Below are 18,447 nucleotides of genomic sequence, written 5' to 3'. Positions count from 1 at the left end.
AAAATGTACCAAATTTTCAAGATAAAGTTCGACTGAGCTTCCCACAGGAAATCAAATAGTTCGTACAGCCTAATTTGCTTTGGAAAAGAACCCTTAAAATATTACATTGTGACCAAGTGAAGGAAAACGAAATCAGAAACATATAGATGAGCATTTGCAATGTGACTAACATCAAATTATGTCCAGACCGACAAATTGCATACCCAATTTTGGCGCACTAACAGTGCTGGAGTTTCACTGAAAGAAGAAAATAGAACATGAGAATTATCTCATGCTGCAGAAACTCCAGCATCTTTGATTGATTCACGCCAAGCATACTCCCTAGCTCCATCCTTGTCCACAATCTTAATCACAAAGTTCGGTGGAGCAACAACCAGTCGAGATCTAATTTCGATAATACACTTGTCAACCAAGTCAATTGCTTCCTCCAGTGACATGCCACTGTGGTAGTGTCGGTCCATCATTGATAGGGCGAAATAGGATCCATAACCAAATGCACCCTTGTCAACCTTGTGCAGAGTAGCAATGTAGTCGATGTAGTAGAGAGATGGACCAATATCCTTGTCATATCCAGCCAGCAAAATGTTGACAAAATATGGGTTCTGAGAAAGCAAGCAAGTTTAGAACTGATCAGACTTGTTAAACCAAGTTCTAAGATAGCTAGCATCCAACATTGTGAATTCAAAAAACCTCCCAGGAGAATAAAGCTGATTAACCAACATCGGACATTATTACAAAAGATGACACACATACAGCAGATCATTTAAATTAAATATAATGTTCATTAGTACCTATTAAAGATAAGAACCTAGGTAACTACCAATCTATGAAGAACTTCATAAATGGTTGAGTAGAAGTATTCTAAGCCAAAAGAGGATTAAACAGCTAGAAAGCAAAGAAAATAAAGATACTTGTCAGAAACTCAAAGGCCTTTGTGGAAATGATGGCTTAATGAAATCAGTGACTTTGTGCTGATTCAGAAGAAAAATCTCTCAGCAGCTTCCGCATGTGACCCAGGTGCTTTGCAACTACCAAAGCTAAAAAGAGAGAAGGCAGTTGAGATTACTCAAAGCTAGCAAGCACCCATGGGTTCAATTTTAAGCTAGAGGCAGAATCAATTTAAGACTTCATACCATCATCGAGACCAGTATGTATAAAGGGTCTTTGGAAGATCAATAGGCAGCATTTGGACAAAACATATTGCAGTAAAAAATTATGGACAGTATAGAAGCAATCATTAGCTGCATCTGTCAGGTGACTCAGGTCCTAACATTCATCAGGTTAAGAACAAGATATCTTGTTGACTTGTGGTTCTGCACTAAATCAAATGTCTAAGCAGCCGTGAACTGATTTTTGAATTTTTGACATAAAGAATCTTCTTGGCAGTGTTTTCTGAATCTACGACACTACACTTGCACTTTACTATGGTTTTATGGTCAGCCTTACGCTTATCCTAATAGAACTTTATTTACATACAAGCAAGCCTAATTTTGACATCAACCAGAGTAGAACAAAGTGACTCATAAAAAGCTAGTTAAATATAGAAACTCCATACCCCTTACCTCATTTCAGTGCCCCCAAACCAGCCACTCATACATGCAACTTTTATGGAGAACTGATAACAGTAGCTATACCTCATCTTGAGACATGAAAGTTAGTTTGAAGTTTTGGAACAAATAATTAGGGTAATTTTAAACATACAGATATTAAATCACTTAAAGGACATTATCTAGAGCTCATGAGATGATTAATTCTCATATGAACTTAGAGTCTCATCACTGATTGGATCCCATTACTGGCTTTGTCCTCTTTAATTTCAAAATACCAACTACCACTCTTTACCAATCAACAACATAATTCACCAAACCAACAAAAAGAAGTAAGACAAAAACCCTATAGTCAAGTTTAAAGATAAGAGGAGGAGAATGTCACAAATGCAACAAGCATAGTAGAAACGGAAAAACCATCCTTATCCTCCTTCCGTAGATCGAAGGGAAACCCTAGAAGGAGAGCAAGGGGTAAGAGGAACGGACCTTGCGGAGGGCGAGGGCGAGCTCGCCACGGGTGAAGTTTGCGGCGGCGGCGGTGGCGAGAGGGATGCCGTTGCGGAACTCGTAGAGGTGGACGTTCTTCTGGATGTACTCGGTGAATTGCACCCTGCCGCACACAGATCACAGACGTCGTCGACCAGCAAATCATCAAGAACAGATCAAAGAAGAGATATAGAGAGAGAGAGAGGAGGAGGGAGATTGTGGGACGTACCGGTCGCCGGCCTCACCGGAGGCGCCGAGGAGCTTGTGGGAGTCGAGGATCATGACCTTGTCCTCGTTGGACTTGTGGACAAGGATGCTATGGACGGCGGAGGTGTCGGCCGCCACCAGCGCGAAGCCATCGCCCACCAGCCCGAACACGCACTCCATCTCTTCGATCCGGGAAGAAGGCTGCGGCGTCGGAGGAGCGGAGATGGGGAAAGCAAGGACGATTGGTAGTTCTCCAAACTCCCAAAGTATATGATAGAAGCGGAAGGCGACAGACCTCTGCGACTTGGAACACAAGGCAATGGGGGGATCCGTTCGGGTTCAGGGTTCAATTAGTTGGATCCGATTCATGTAGTGACGGTCAGCAATTTGACCAGAATCCACCGATTCGTTCAAACCGGACACATTCGGATTGGGGTCACTTCGGGACCGAATTGGATTCTGGACCAGAAAAATATACTTTTTCAAAGATAAAAAATACTACATTAATTCAGAAAACGGATGCAGGTTGTGCTATGAAGAGCACCATATGCAAAAAATAGAAGAATCCGGAGATCGGTCCCTCTTTCAAACAAAATACAAATTATGAAGTTTAACATAATTAGTCAGGTAGTCTATGCATTGGTTAACATCGCAATATACGTGAGAGACTATTACATCAGTAAAGGATAGTATCAATTGAAATATATCGTGTAGAAGATTTGTAACTAATCATGGTGGATCAACCTCCTTTCGTAGAATAGAAACAGCCACCTATAGCCTCTGTATCCCTCATTCACAGCAGTAATTCATTATAAAAGTTTTCTTTTCCACTTACAAGGATACAGTCATCAATATTAGTCCTTAAGATAAATCCAATATCACCCTCTATAATATTAGTCCTTAAGATAAATCTAATATCATCCTCTATTGGGTTCTCCTTAAAAGAGTCATCCAATTTCAATTTATATCCAGGGCTTGCTCTATTTAACTGGTTAATTGTATTCATGTTCCCTATGCACATTTGCACTTAGGTCAAAAAGAAAACAAATGCCTTAAGAAATATTTCATTAAGGGTAATTTTTTAAAATCCAAACGTTATTTCATCATGGGCTTTTCATTCTAACAAAAAAATATATGCAATCAAGGCTATGAGGATATTGTAATCTACCTTCATCCATGTCTTATCATGCAATAAGTCCAAAAATTTTAATTCAATTCCCAACTTAATCCAGAAAGTCTCAAAACTATATATATATATATATATATATATATATATATATATATATATATATATATATATATATATATATATATATATATATATATATATATATATATATAGTTTGCCCGATTTTGATTTTAATATGCTACTTTCCTAGTTCCTTTTCTTAAGTTCCGAGGTATTTTTTTTTTTTTTTCTGTGCTATTATCTTGTTTTTTAGATAATTCTTAGCTCTTTTGGTTGGTTTGTTCTTAATTTTGTTTCTCTATTTGACTATTAGTTAAGGTTAGTTTCTCGAATCAACTTCTTTAATCACCTTGTTACTTCCTTTATTCTCGATCTTATTTCTTTCAATATTATCAAGTTGAATGATAGTAATGGTGCCTCAATTTTCTTCCTAAATCCTTTTTTACTTCAATTTAATAATTTATTAATATTTTATTATGATTCTGGTTAGATTATGTGATCTTTTATAATTACATAAGATATATAATATAATTAATTGGATTCTGATGACAGATATTAATCAATTGAAAAGAAATCTATATTATAATATGATTCATATCGAGGAATTCTTCTAATAAGTTATCCTAAATCCTCTATTCTCGTATATAAAGAGACAAGATATTTATGGACTAAATAACGTATGTTATAGAAAACACAGTTGAGAGATTACAGTTTCTCTCTTAATCTCTATAAACCATTAATAATAATGGTCCTATGAAAAGATAGGAAGGGAGGAGGAGTATCTAGTACTTCTTGTAGATTGATGTTACTATGATATTCAGATCTGAAGATAAGTACCTTTACAAATCAGATAGAGATCTTTTTCAGATAGCATCGGAAGGTACGCATCATAAATCCGATCTAATGTCATTTTTTTTTAATGTTGGCATGAAAGTTTTTCATGTAACTTATAGCATATTATATATTATATATTTATAATTAATATTAAAGCCTAGGTTCTTGAGATCAAATACGTTAGATTTATCATTTTTGTTTATGATCCTTCAATGATCCATATATTTTGTTGATCTAAATTCCTATCTACTCCATCTTCTCGCCTACTTACGGGTGATGTTAGATTTTTTATAATGCAATCTTCGATGATCACAAAGCGGTCGTTGTATAGTACTGTTGCCGATGGCAATCGTAGCATCATCGCTGTGTATGATCGCTATGATGGATTCGTTGGTAGCAACGGTTGTGCTAGGCAATGCATGCGCACCGCAATAGCAACAGTGGTCGCAGGCGGTCGCTAGGTGGTGAGCCGTACATCGTGATTGACCACAAATCACGACGATCACTCTACGATGGTCGTGGGTCATGCGTCGGGTTGGACACGCATCGCGACAACCACGTGCAGGCATGTAGGCAAAAGCGTGTGCACGCAACGATCGCATAGCGGCAATTGTGTGCGGTCAGAGGCCGCATCTAGGCTTCAACAATATGAGGGCAAAGGTCGTGCCGACGGTTGCACATGTGGTAACTTCCCATAGGCAGTGGCCACACTAGCAACGCCCACCCGCGCATAGGGGCGACAACCGCCCCTTAGGGTTTTGAAAGAAAATTTCATCTTTACCCCTATAATTTTTATTAATTCTATTTTAATCTTTTAACAATTCTACCCTTTACAAATCTCGTAATTTCAGTTTATGTCATATCAATAAATTTACTATTTTACCCTTATAAAATTAAATTTTTTTTATTTCTATCCTTAATTATAAAATTGATCAACATAATTTAATTGAATTTGATCATGATTATATTTTGACTTGTTATTAATTGAATTTAGTTTCAATCAAATTTAGAAAGGATTAAATTTTGATCAATTTTTGGTTTTGATCAACCTATTTAATTGGGATGATATTTAGCCCAATTTTGGACTTGCCCAAATTAAATATAATCGATTGTTTTAATTTAAAATTTTATGTGAAAATAAAAAAATATAAATTACTATTTATTTTATAGTTTTCTTATATGATTTATTGATTGTATGTAGTAAATAAAATTTAATTATTGTTCTTGTATATTTATTTAGTTATTCACATATATATGTTTGAAATTATGAAATAATATTTATTTTTCACATAAAGGCCCATCATTCATCATGATTATAGTTATCATATGAGTTTTTCTTTTTATTGATTAATATTCAATAATTATTATAATTATTATTTTATTATTAAACTATTTTAGTATAAATTAAATTAAAATTTTTGATGAATATTATTTGTAACTCATCTTCTTAAGTTTTATTTCATCGGTAACTATCAAAGTGGCCTAGGATAATAGACTTAGGAGACGTGAATTACAATAAAAGTTATCATTTATAGAATATTTTAAACTATATTTTATATTAGTGTATTGATCTTGTAGCCACCAAAGTGACATAGACTAATAACTTATAAAATAACATTAAGGAATTAGTCCTAAATGACATCAAGAAATTATATTCACAATGACACATATAATTAGGAGATTTAGATAATCCCAAAGGAGAATCTACTTCAAATAGTTATATGATGGGGTAGGATGATATTGTTTTGGATATTCTTATAGTTTATGATTGTATACTCAAAGATAATAATACTATTCCACAAGAATAGTATAAATCCTCTATAGATAATCTTGAGTAAAAATCGGATATGTTAATATTTTACCAAAATATGAAATAGGGATGATATCAATAGTTCATCATATTTTGGAAACTTAAAGCATTAATATTATTTTATATTTTTATAATGGTGCTTCCTTTGATATATTCTCATGCTTCCGATATCCTTGTACTCTCTAGATCAAATTATTTAGAATGGATAGAGCATATGTAATTTACACTATGCGTATTAGATTTTGACTTAATATTGCTTGTCGAAAAGCCTATAGACTTGATTGACGAAAGTACTATGGAATAAGTTAATGAAATAAAGGTTTGAGAAAGATATGATAAGCTTAGTTTAATATTTATAAGAATGATGATTACAAATAACAAAGACTTTATTACTGATTGTAATTAGTGTATGGGAATATTTAAAGGTTATTGAAGATAGATTTAAATTTGCTGATAAGTCATTGGTTGGCATACTAATGAAAGAACTAACTATGGCTTAGTATGATAGTACTCGAGAAATTCAGGATCGTATCCTCAATATGGCTGATAAAGCTGTAAAACTTAAAGTATTAGGCATTAATGTTGATGAGTCTTTCCTCATGTAATTCATTCTTATTTTTTTTCCTTCTCAATTTGGCCAATTTAAGATTCACTACAATATAAATAATGATAAGTGAGACTTGAATGAGTTAGCTAGTATATGTGTACAGGAAGAATTGAGATTAAGATAGGAAAGTTCATATAATATCATGACTACTATCAAGGAGCTGGTAACAAGAAAAGAAAATTGAAGCATCATCTATCAAAGAAATTTGTTAGGTTTGGAAATGTTAAATAGACTAATGAAAGAAAGCTATTATAATAAAACACTTCTTTTATGACAAGAAAGAACATATAAATAATGATAAGTGGGACTTGAATGAGTTAGCTAATATATGTGTACAGGAAGAATTGAGATTAAGGTAGGAAAGTTCATATAATATCATGACTACTATCAAGGAGCTGGTAACAAGAAAAGAAAATTGAAGTATCATCTATCAAAGAAATTTGTTAGGTTTGGAAATGTTAAATAGACTAATGAAAGAAAGCTATTATAATAAAACACTTCTTTTATGACAAGAAAGAACATATAAAGAAGTACTACATTAAACACAAAACTTAGGTTTGAAAATAAAGGTATGAACTCAACCTTTATATGTTTCGAATCAAATATTACAATAGTTCCTTGTAATACTTGGTGGATTGATTATAGTATTTTAACTCATGTTACTAATAATATACAAGGATTTCTTTCAATTTGAAAACAAAAAAAACATGAAAGATTTATCATTATGGGAAATCGTCTCAAAGTAAAAGTGATATTAGTGGAGACTTATCGCTTACGCCTAGAGAAAGGTTATTTGATGGATCTTGCTGACACATGTTTTGTTCCTATTATTTCTAGAAATTTAGTTTCTCTATCTAGAATTGATTAGTTAGGATATTGATTTTCTTTTGGTAATGGTAAACTCAATATATTTTATAATTTAATAAAAATTGGTTATAAAATTCTGTGTAATGGTTTATATAGAATTAATTTGAATATTAAGTTTGTAAAGACATTATTGATCCGCAATCAAGTGTTAGATTGAAACATAATTTCAATAATAAAAGATCTTTTATACTATGACACAAACGATTATGGCATATCTCCAAGGAAAGAATTGAAATATTAGTGAATATTTTGAAAGATTTAAACTTTACTGATTTTGATTTTGATGTTTGTATATATTACATTAAGAGAAAGTAAACTAAACATACAAAGAAAAATACCACAAGAAGTAAAGAACTCCTTGAGATTATTCATACTGATATGGACCACTCCGTATTCCCTGTTTTAATGGATAAAGGTATTTCATCACATTTATAGATGTCATATTCAGATATGGTTATATTTATCTAATATATGAAAAGTTTCAAGCCATTGACACTCTTGAAGTGTACATAAATGAGATCGAGTAATAACTAGATAGAAAAGTTAAAATTATCAAATCTGATAGGGGTGATGAATTTTATGATAGATATGATGAATTTGATTAGAATGTTGGTTTTTTTGCTAGATTTATAGAACAATGAGATATTTGTGCTCAATATACCTTACCAGGTGTGCCACAATATAATATTATAGTTGAAAAGCGAAATCATACTTTTATAAATATGGTTAGGAGCATGATGAGTTATTTCTTTGTTCTAGAGTCAATATGGGGTGAAGTTCTTAAGACAATTATGTACATCTTAAATATAATTCCTAGTAAGTCGGTTCCATCAACTCCATTTGAGTTATGGACTAGTAAGAAGCCTAGTCTAAGATATTTACATATTTGAGGGTGTCCAGATAAGAGTATTTAATCCACATGAAAAGAAATTGGATTCAAAAATTATTTCTGAATATTTTATTAGTTATCCAAAAAAGTCCAAGGGATACATATTTTATTACCTTAATCATAGTACGATGATAGTAAAATATGATAATGTAAGATTCCTAAAAAATAAAAAAATCAATGGGAGTAAAAATCCTCGAAGGATCAATTTTGATACTGAGAAGATTCAGATTAATTCTCTAGTATCATCTCCTATTTGATAAATTGTTATTCCTCAAATCAATGAGAGAATTGATGAGGGTGAACAATAAAATAATATCAATGAACTCTCACATGATGTTAGTGTCACCATTGATGATCTTGTAGAACAATCACAATTGGTAGCTTTAAGAAGATATCAAAGAAAAAGGAAATATATCATTTCTAATAATTATATGGTATATCTATAAGAATCAGATTATGATATAGGAATAAAAAGAGATCCCTTATCATTTTCATAAGCCATAGAAAATAACGATTCTAAAAAATGGTATGATGCAATGAAAGAAGAGTTAAAATTAATAGGCTAAAATGGTGTCTAGAAACTCATTGAATTGCCCAGTAATTATAAAAGAGTTGGTTGTAAATGAGTTTATAAGACAAAACATAATTCAATAGACAATATCGAACGATATAAAGCCAGACTTGTGATCAAATATTTTTCTCAAAAAGAAGTCATAGACTATAATGAGACAATTTTTTCGGTTTCTAGGAAGGACTCATTGAGAATCATTATGATATTAGTAGCTCATTATGATATTGAATTACACTAGATAAATATGAAAATAGTATTTCTGAATAGGGATCTAGATGAGAAAATTTATATTAAATAACTTGAAGGATTTATAGAAGAGGAAAAAGAAAGTTGGGCTTATATACTTAAGAAATCCATTTATAACTTTAAACAAGCTTCCAAATAATGGTATTTAAAATTTTATGATATCATTACTTCTTTCACATTTAATGAAAACACTATTGATTAGTGGTAAGTGAGCCAAGTTTATTATATTGGTCTTATATGTAGATGATATTTTGTTTGCTAATAGTGATCTTGGTTTATTATATGAAACCAAGATATTTCTCAGCAAGAACTTTAAGATGGTTAATATGAATGAGGTAGCCTATGTTATTGGTATTGAGACATTTAGGGATAGATCTTAATGATTATTAAGACTATCTCAAAAAGGATATATTAATCATATCTTAGAGAGATTTAATATTCAATTTTACTCAACCAATGATACACGTATTACTAGATATAAAAAATTCAACTAAAACTAGTACCCAAAAAATGATTTAAAAAGGAATCAAATAAAAAATATTCTTTATGAGTGTGCAGTTGAAAGTCTATTATATGCTTAAACCTGAACAAGCAATGCTGAGTAGATACCAAAGTAACCCAAGAATGGAATATTAAGAAGTTACAAAGAAAATATTGAAATATCTATAAGGGATGAAAAATTATCTGCTCACATATAAGAGATCAAATCAGTTTGAAATAACGGGATCTTTAGATACTGATTTTGTAAATTATCTTAATAGTAGGAAGTCCACTTCAGGATTTATATTCATGTTAACTAGTGGGGCAATTTATTAGAAAAGTGTAAAACAATCGCTTATTGTATCATCAATAATGAAAGCTGAATTTGTGATATGCTGAGGTCACAAATTAAGCTTTATAGCTACAATATTTCATCTTCGAACTTGGTATCGTTTGACTCAATTACTAGGCCGCTAAAGATATTTTGTGATAATACTATAGCAGTTTTCTTCTCTAAGAATAACAAATACTCTAGTAGTTCCAAGCACATCAAGATAAGGTAATTGGTGGTTAGAGAAAGAGTCCAAAAATAAAGTATCAATTGAGAACCTGAACACCATTATGATAATTATTAATCAATTTACTAAAGCTTTACAGTGTAAAATATTTAAAGAACATATTATTAGAATAGGGCTTTTGAGAAAACCATAAAAGATAGGGTGATGCATGATGGATGCTATTATTAATATTTATTTTATATAATTAAAGTTATTTATTTTTGCTATCATATTTATATTTATGTTTATGTATGTTATGGTTGAATATAATAACATAATTGTCTTCACAAAACAAATTATATAAGAAAAGACTAACAATGTTATGGTACATAGAAGGAAGTGCGAGATTGATGGCATACAACCGCTATGACTCATGTTGATACTTAGATTGACTATAGTATTATTGTGCTTTTTGGATTTATTAGCTTGTTTTTAAAATTTATGACTATGCATAAAATGCTTTTCAAAATTTTTCAAAATCAAATTAGGTAAAATTATTTTCAAACAAATTTTATTTTATTTATTTTGATTTTGAATATTTTTTAATATTTTATCAATTAATTGGCCAAGTGGAAGAATGTTAGATTATGTGGCTCTTTATAATTGGATAAGATATATAATAGAATTAATTGGATTCTGATGACAGATATTGGCTAATCGAAAGAAGTCCATATTAATGTAAGATTCCTTAGGGGATGCCCTTGATAGAAGGAACTCTCATAATAATTTATTCTAGACTCTCTGCTCTTGCAAATAAGACTTCTAGGGAGTAAACAACGTATGTCATAGAGGACGTAGTTGAGAGATTATAATTTCTCTCTTCTCCTTGTAGATCGACGTTAGTGTGACATTTAGATTTAGAGGATAGTACCTTTGTAGATCAGAGATATTTTTTTTTTTATGGCATCGAAAGATACACGATATAAACCTGATTTAAAATTATTTGATTTCAATCCTGAAAATTTTTTGTGTAACTTATAACATATTACATATTTTATGTTTACAATTCTAAACTATATTATCGATTGATTCATTCTTGCTTTTCCTTTTTACTCGATCTTGAATTATAGTGAATATTTCATAGACCCTTTTCTTCGGTTACGTCCCTACTTTCAGATTCCTCTTTCCCCATATTATTCTTTCCATTTTAATGGTTCATTCTTGATGTTCCTTTGCTCGACAAATAGGTTAGTGTCTTGAGTCCTTTTCCTTGATTGCTTCGTTGTTCTTGGATCCTTTCTTCTAGATATTTTTTGTTTCTCTGTGTCTTACTCGATCTCGGTGAAGTAGATGGCACCTCGATCTTCTATCTAAATTCTTTCCCCATATTAATTCAATACTTTATTGATATTTTATATGAATATTTAGGCCACATTTTACGCGGATCCTTTCATCTGCGAGGAAACTTTCTTGTTCTCTTCCTAAAATTTTATTTTTCAATCAAAACTTTATTCTTTCTAGGGAGTTCTTTTATCTTCTTTCTTTTTTTTTTTCCTACTCTCGAATGAATAATCCATCATCATCTATTAATCAAGTTCTCGAATAGTAGTACAAATCACAAAGAAAGCTAGTAGCTCATTACAATATGTTTCGTTTATTAGATTACAGATTGTCTACACATCATGTTTTAGATCCGATGATAAAATGTCACTGCTGGTTCACTAGTTGTGCCGTGATATGCAAACATATAAAGGGTATAAAAGAAGTCTTTTGTTACAAAATTAAAATTGAAATCCATTAGATTTGGAAATGATCAAATCTTGTGGTAGGTTCGGCTTAATTAATTGCCACGTTGTATTTAATTTGCATCAATTAAAACATCCTTTTATTGTGTAATAAGAGAGCACAATCCTTTTATTGAAATAAGGCGATGAATTAAGAGCGAGGACAACATGAAGAAGCCGAAGCCGGTCTCAAATGAATCCATCGTTGACCTGAACGACCTGCTCGTTGACCCACTCGGTGGCGTCGATGCACTGGAACCCCACCAACGCGGCCACATCCTCCGATTGCCCCAGCCGCCCCAGTGGACTCGTCTCCGCTATCCGCTTCACGTCCTCCTCGCTCTTCCCCATGAAGAAGAAGTCCATGGCCATTGGCCCCGGCGCAACGCAGTTGGCCGTAACCCCCGTCCCCCACAGCTCCGTCGTCAGCACTTTCGTCATTGCCTCCACCGCCGCCTTCGACGCCGAGTCGCAACGCAGTTGGCCGTAACCCCCGTCCCCCACAGCTCCTTCGTCAGCACTTTCGTCATTGCCTCCACCGCCGCCTTCGACGCCGAGTACGCTATGTATCCCCCCAGCAGCACTGCCACCAATGACGGTGACATTGTCACGATCCTCCCGCGGCCCTCGTGCATCAGCCGTGCCGCCACCTCCTAGTAGCAGAGGAATGCGCCGTGGGTGTTGACGTTGAAGGCGGAGTTCCAATCTTCGGGGGTCATGTCGACGAGGGGTGGATACTTGGGGTCATGGATGCTGGCGCAGGCGATGAGGATGTGGGGCACAGAGTCGCCGAAGGTGGGCTCAGCACGGTCGAATAGTGATTTGACATCAGCGGGGTCAGAGACATTAGTGCGGAGGACGATGGCATGCGCTTGATGGTAACTTTACGATAAATGATAGTTAAGTTAAACACATTTTCGATACGGGTTTGATTGAATGAGTTTTTAAATCATCGTAATTTTACAAAAGTACTAATTCACCTCTCATCCCAACCCTCTCTTAGTGTCATTTTGATCCTAATAGTTAGTATCAGAGTAAGTTTTTCTCAATTGATTTAACACCCAAGAGAGATTAAATAGTTTTTATCGGTAATCTAGAGGGTCACTCTATCCCTCGTCCTCCTATGTTCAATGGGACGGACTACACATATTATAAACCACATATGAGAATTTTCTTGTATTATATGGATTTCAATTTGTGGAATGTCATTGAATTTGGTTTTCAAACACCCTCTAAACCTACAAATGAATAGAGTGATTTTAAGAAAAAATTATTTTCGTTAAATGCTAAAGCTATAAATATTTTGTTTTGTACTTTGGACAAAAATGAGTTTAATCATATTTCGATTTGTGAAACTTCACATTGACACATACTTAAAATTACTTATGAAGGCACAAGTAGAGTAAAAGTATTTAAGATAAATCTTTTGACGCATAGTTTTGAATTATTTCGAATGAAGCTAAGCGAAACCACTAGTGATATGTACACCCATTTTACAGATGTTATCAATGGTTTGAAAGTACTTGGTAAAAGTTTTATTAACCTTGAATTTATTAATAAAATTTTATGATCTTTTGCTTGGGATTCAAAAGTAATTGCTATTCAAGAAGCAAAGGACTTGAATGGTTTTCCTCTTGAAAAACTTATAGAGTCATTAATGACTTATCAAAATAACTTGTATAACACATGATGAACATAAGAATAATCTTCCAAAGAAAAGGAAGGATATGACCCTTAGAACAATAGAAGACCACTTGAGTGAAAGCTCAAGTGATGATAATGACTTTGAACTTCTCATAAAAAAAATTTAAAAATTTCATAAAACAAGATATTAAAAAAAAGTAAACTTAAAAAGGACACAATAACTTACTATGAATGCAAAAGGTCGGGACACTTTAAAAACGAATATCCACAACTAAAGAAAAAGATGCTTACACTTCAAAAGAAGAAGAAAGCACTCAATGTGACTTGAGATGAATTAAGTGCATCAGAAGATGAAGAGCAAACCAATGAAAACGAAATAGCGAACTATGCTTTGATGACTCTCGACGAAGAGTTAAGTGACTCAACCGAAGCTCATTTATCTTATGATGAATTACTTAATGCCTTTCATGATTTATATGATGATTTTAAATTAGTTGGTAAAAAATATAAATTATTAAAAAAAGATTATGCTTCTCTTTAGTAAATTTAAAAAATTTAAAAATAAACATGATAATTGCTTGTTAACATCTTGCACTAAATGTAAAGTGTTAGATTCATACAAAAAAGAAAATATGTTATTACAACAAACTTTGAAAAAAATTAAAATTGGTGACAAATCATTAAACATAATTCTTGCTAATAAATGTCATGTAGGTAGAAAAGAAAGAATTTGCTTTGTGAGTAACACTCAATAAAAGCCAACTATATTTGTTAAAGGACCCACATTACATGTTATCCCTAAATTTAAATATAATTTTTGTGGTAGATATGGTCATTTTGCTTATAAATGTTCATTTAAAAAATATAGCTCACACAAGTTAGTTTGGATTCCTAAAGGGACCATGAATAACTTATTATCGAAAAGCAAGATAGATAGATTTAACCATAAGGGGCCTAAAGTTAAATGTGTACCTAGAACAAACCTATCTTTTTTGTAAACATATCTACAATTGAAAGTTAGGACCAAAAGATAAAATCTTGATGGTGGATGCTCAATACATATGACCAGAGATTCAAAACACTTCATAAAGCTCACTACCCGAAACAACAACAATAAAAAAAAGATCGCTGGAAGTAGAATTATTGGTAATAAATCTTTTGATTGAAGATGGTTTATTAATGGTTATATTATTAATCTTGATGAGTTTTATGACAAAACTTATTTTTTGATTTTAAACGTTGATGCATGGTTTTTGACATAAAAGAAAAGACTTGGGCATGCTTGTATGAAATCAATCGCTTAAACTAAAAAAAAAAATATATATATATTTTTCTTGAAAATTTTTCAATCTCTATCTTATCAAGTTTTCGTCGTAGAGATTCTTAGTGATGAATCTATTTATGTTATTTATTAATCTCTTGAACTATGAAAGTGATTTTGATGATTTGACAAATTAAATTTGAATGAGTTTTATCCAAATCTTTAACTTGATACTTAAGATTTAGTATTTGTTCTCCTATGTCTCTTTTTGCTATTTACAATAGAGAAGTTTTTATCCAAATTATGGCCTTGATTTCTCGATATTTATAACGAGATTTTTTTATGAATCAAGATCTCATATTATTTGTTCTCATATTTTACTAAAGAAGACACTTTGTCAAAATGAATGATAATCTTTTGGTATTCATGACTTGATCTTTCATGATATTTGATATTAATATCTTTTATATCATGATTTATTTATTTCATATGACTTCTTTGTATTTATCTATACCCCATCACCAAATTGATTTTTCATGATATCTTTTATATGATGATTGGAACATTGATGTACATTTTTTCACAATTGTATCATTTCCTTCTTTTTGATAATGACAAAGGGGAAGAAAAAATTGCTAGCTTGCATATCTCAAAAGAAAAGAAAAATTTGCTAGCTTGCATATTTCAAGAAGAAGAAAAAACTTATAAACTTACACATCTTAAGCAAAGCAAATAATTGCTAGCTTGCACATTTAAAAAGAGAAACAAAAATTGCTAGCTTGCCAATCTCACAAAGCAAAATTGCTATCTTGCACATATCAAGAGAAGTAAAAATTTTAATAACTTTTACATCTTAAAAACTTGTTAGCTTATATGTTCTAAAGTGACGTAAAACTTACTAAATTACTAGCTTGCATGTTTCAAAAACTTGCTAATTGCATTTTTCTCCCTTTTTTAATGACAAGGGAGAGAAGTAATGATGAATATTTTGAAAATATTAAATGTTTTAGTATGATGATTTTATATTTTAAAATTATGCATCATGATTTGAAGTAATGATGATTTAAAAATATTAATGTTTTGGTATCATATATGTTATGCCTAAAGTAATGATGATTTTATATTTTAAAAGTATGTATGATGATTTGGAATTATGTATGTAATACTTTAACTTATTATACAAGTAATGATTATGTTGATATGATGTGTTGTATATGATCACTATGATTCATGATTGAAATTATTTCGACTTGAATTCTAAGGTTATCATTTTTTAAAGTTTGCTTATTTCAATATTACATATGGATAGAGGGAGTTTAATTCAAACTCAATCATCAATTGGTTGTCATTATCAAAAAGGGAAAGATTGTTGAATCTCGGATTTTGATGATGAAATCAATTGATAAAGTTATGATCTAATCAGTGTTTGAGTGACGCAAGACTAACTTCGATCATGGAAAGACAAATCAATTGAAGCAGGAAAATCAGACATTGTGCCGCAGTGGATCATGTTAGAAGATTGGACATCGGGTTGAAGGACTGATCGACAAATTTGAAGGACTTTGTGCCATGAGTTCGGGCATCGAGCCAAAAGGATTAGACATTGCGCCAAGAAGATCGGATGTTACGAGAACGATGCATCGAAGGATCGGATGAAGTGCTAGATGAACCAATGACATACCGGACAATATATGATTCATGTTTGTAATCAATTGTCTAAATGGAAGTAGTTTAGGTCTAATTGAGTTAGTTTCAAGTGTAACCATACAAACTCAATTAGGATCTCATTGTGTCACGAACGGTTATCGCGCACCTACAACAACTTCGTTCAATGAACTATTCGTCGCTTTTGCATGCTTGTACTGAGACATGGCAGTATATTTTATCTTATTTTTGTGTATTTTGCTTGTAAAAATGCATGTTCAAATAAGGTGCAGCACTTTAGTGCGACCGCTCACCGCGTCAGGCTGAACTGCCCAAAATAGCTCCATTTTCGCATGTCACGGCTTGTTTTCTGCAAGCCGTAGCTAAATACGAAATGTTAATCATCTCAGGACCCTAGAAACCCCCGAGTGGTATAGGGTTGGATGGGGCTATAGCATATTGTCGGACATTGAAAAACTCTTCACAAGTTCACATATTAACTTAATGGGAACTTGCCTTCGTGCCCGGCACCCGATGAGCAGTTATTTGTGGACTTGCAACTGTTCATTCTATCTTCTGAAGTCCTTGTTTTCCTCCTTTCTCTCTTTTCTCTTGTGCACACAAGGTGCTCGCTGAATTGCTTGTAAATTTTTCCCTTATGTCGGGACTTGTTCGTCGCTTGTTCTTCGAACTAATCAACTTTCTTTTTTACAGGTCCTTTGGGACCTGAGTGAGGTTGCAAATTGGTTGACCCTTTACAGACGTATATCGCAAGGGTGCGTCATGACTTAGGCAATCCCATCTAAGTCCAAAGAGTTGGCACAATGGTGCTTCGTGACTTAGGTAACTCAAGCTAAGTTCGTGTCTTGGCCGCAAGGGTGCTTCACAACTTAGGCAATTTTAGCTAAGTCCATGACATTATGGTATCAAAGCGGGCAAGCAATTTGAGCAAGCATTGAAGGAACTTCGTAAAGTTGCTCCAAGCAGCCACAAGTGGCGAATCAAGTAAGACGGGGCAAGCCGGACCCTTGCCCCAAGCAGCCACAGGTGGGCTGCAAGTGCATACTCGCTCTTATGCTTTTAGAGCTGCTCTAGAGGAGCGCGATAGCAAACATGATGAGCAAGAAGTTGGCTACTCTCCGCGAGTGGAGGAGGCACAATTGGGAGCACCAATCGGGAAAAAGAGCCACAAGGAGAGACTCATAGCGGTGGAAACCCACGTGGATGTTCTTGAAGCGAGCTTAGAGGAACTCTACCATGGCTAATGAAGGCTTCTTAGGGTAGAGAGCTTGCAAGAAGAAGCTGAATCTCGGATCGACAAGGTTGAGGCCCTAGTTGATCGACTATCAAATGACACCAAAGACTACGTGCAACATCTACAAGAAGTCGTGGCAGAACTCACTTCCAAGGTGACCATGCTCACAAGGGCACTGAATGTAGGAGGAAGCAACACCCATGTTGCGCCACCACAAAACTTGAGGGCACCCGAGCCGCATTATTATGGAGGTCCAGAGATGCTAAGGAGCTCAAGAATTTTCTTTTCAATATGAAACAATACTTTCGAGCTACAAGGCCTAATTTTGAAGAAACCAAAATTTCAATAGCAATCATGTATTTGAATGGGGATGCAAAGCTTTGGTGGTGAACCCATTGGGAGGAGATCCAACAAGGTCGGTGTCAGGTGTGTTAGGATCGGAGCGGCATTAAGAGGGGGGGGGGGTGAATTAGTGCAGCGGATTAAAACTTCGGTTTTAGAAAAATCTTTCGTATGATAAGAACGGAACTTGAAAAACTTAACTTGAAAGCGTATTCTTAAAGTTGCGCAGCAAAGGTAATAAGGAACTAAAGCATGTAAGAAGGTTTGCAGTAATGTAAACAACAATA

The 18,447-nt window shown here is 33.3% G+C and overlaps 1 protein-coding gene and 1 pseudogene across 1 annotated transcript; both read right to left on the bottom strand.

Moving 5' to 3' along the window:
- Positions 1 to 4: 4 nt before the first annotated feature.
- Positions 5 to 2,539, bottom strand: LOC103995105 (proteasome subunit beta type-2-B). The gene is made up of 3 exons (XM_009415617.3): positions 2,263 to 2,539; positions 2,034 to 2,157; positions 5 to 602 (listed from the first exon to the last, which is right to left on the bottom strand). The coding sequence occupies exons 1-3, from the start codon at positions 2,418 to 2,420 to the stop codon at positions 270 to 272; spliced, it is 615 nt and encodes a 204-aa protein (XP_009413892.1). The 5' UTR covers positions 2,421 to 2,539; the 3' UTR covers positions 5 to 269.
- A 9,658-nt stretch (positions 2,540 to 12,197) lies between these two features.
- Positions 12,198 to 13,023, bottom strand: LOC135680347 (NADPH-dependent aldehyde reductase-like protein, chloroplastic; annotated as a pseudogene).
- Between the last annotated feature and the right edge of the window lie 5,424 nt (positions 13,024 to 18,447).

This window comes from Musa acuminata, chromosome BXJ1-8, assembly GCF_036884655.1.
Source record: "Musa acuminata AAA Group cultivar baxijiao chromosome BXJ1-8, Cavendish_Baxijiao_AAA, whole genome shotgun sequence".
In the NCBI taxonomy this organism is placed as follows: Eukaryota; Viridiplantae; Streptophyta; class Magnoliopsida; order Zingiberales; family Musaceae; genus Musa; species Musa acuminata.
The sequence above is the reverse complement of the archived record's forward strand: the minus strand, read 5'-3'. Positions and strand labels throughout refer to the sequence as shown.

Coding starts and splice junctions, on each gene's coding strand:
- LOC103995105 (XM_009415617.3), bottom strand. CDS start 2,420: ATGGAGTGCGTGTTCGGGCTGGTGGGCGATGGCTTCGCGCTGGTGGCG. Junction 2,158..2,262: donor TCCGGTGAGGCCGGCGACCG/GTACGTCCCACA, acceptor TGTGTGCGGCAG/GGTGCAATTCACCGAGTACA. Junction 603..2,033: donor TCGCCCTCGCCCTCCGCAAG/GTCCGTTCCTCT, acceptor TTGCTTTCTCAG/AACCCATATTTTGTCAACAT.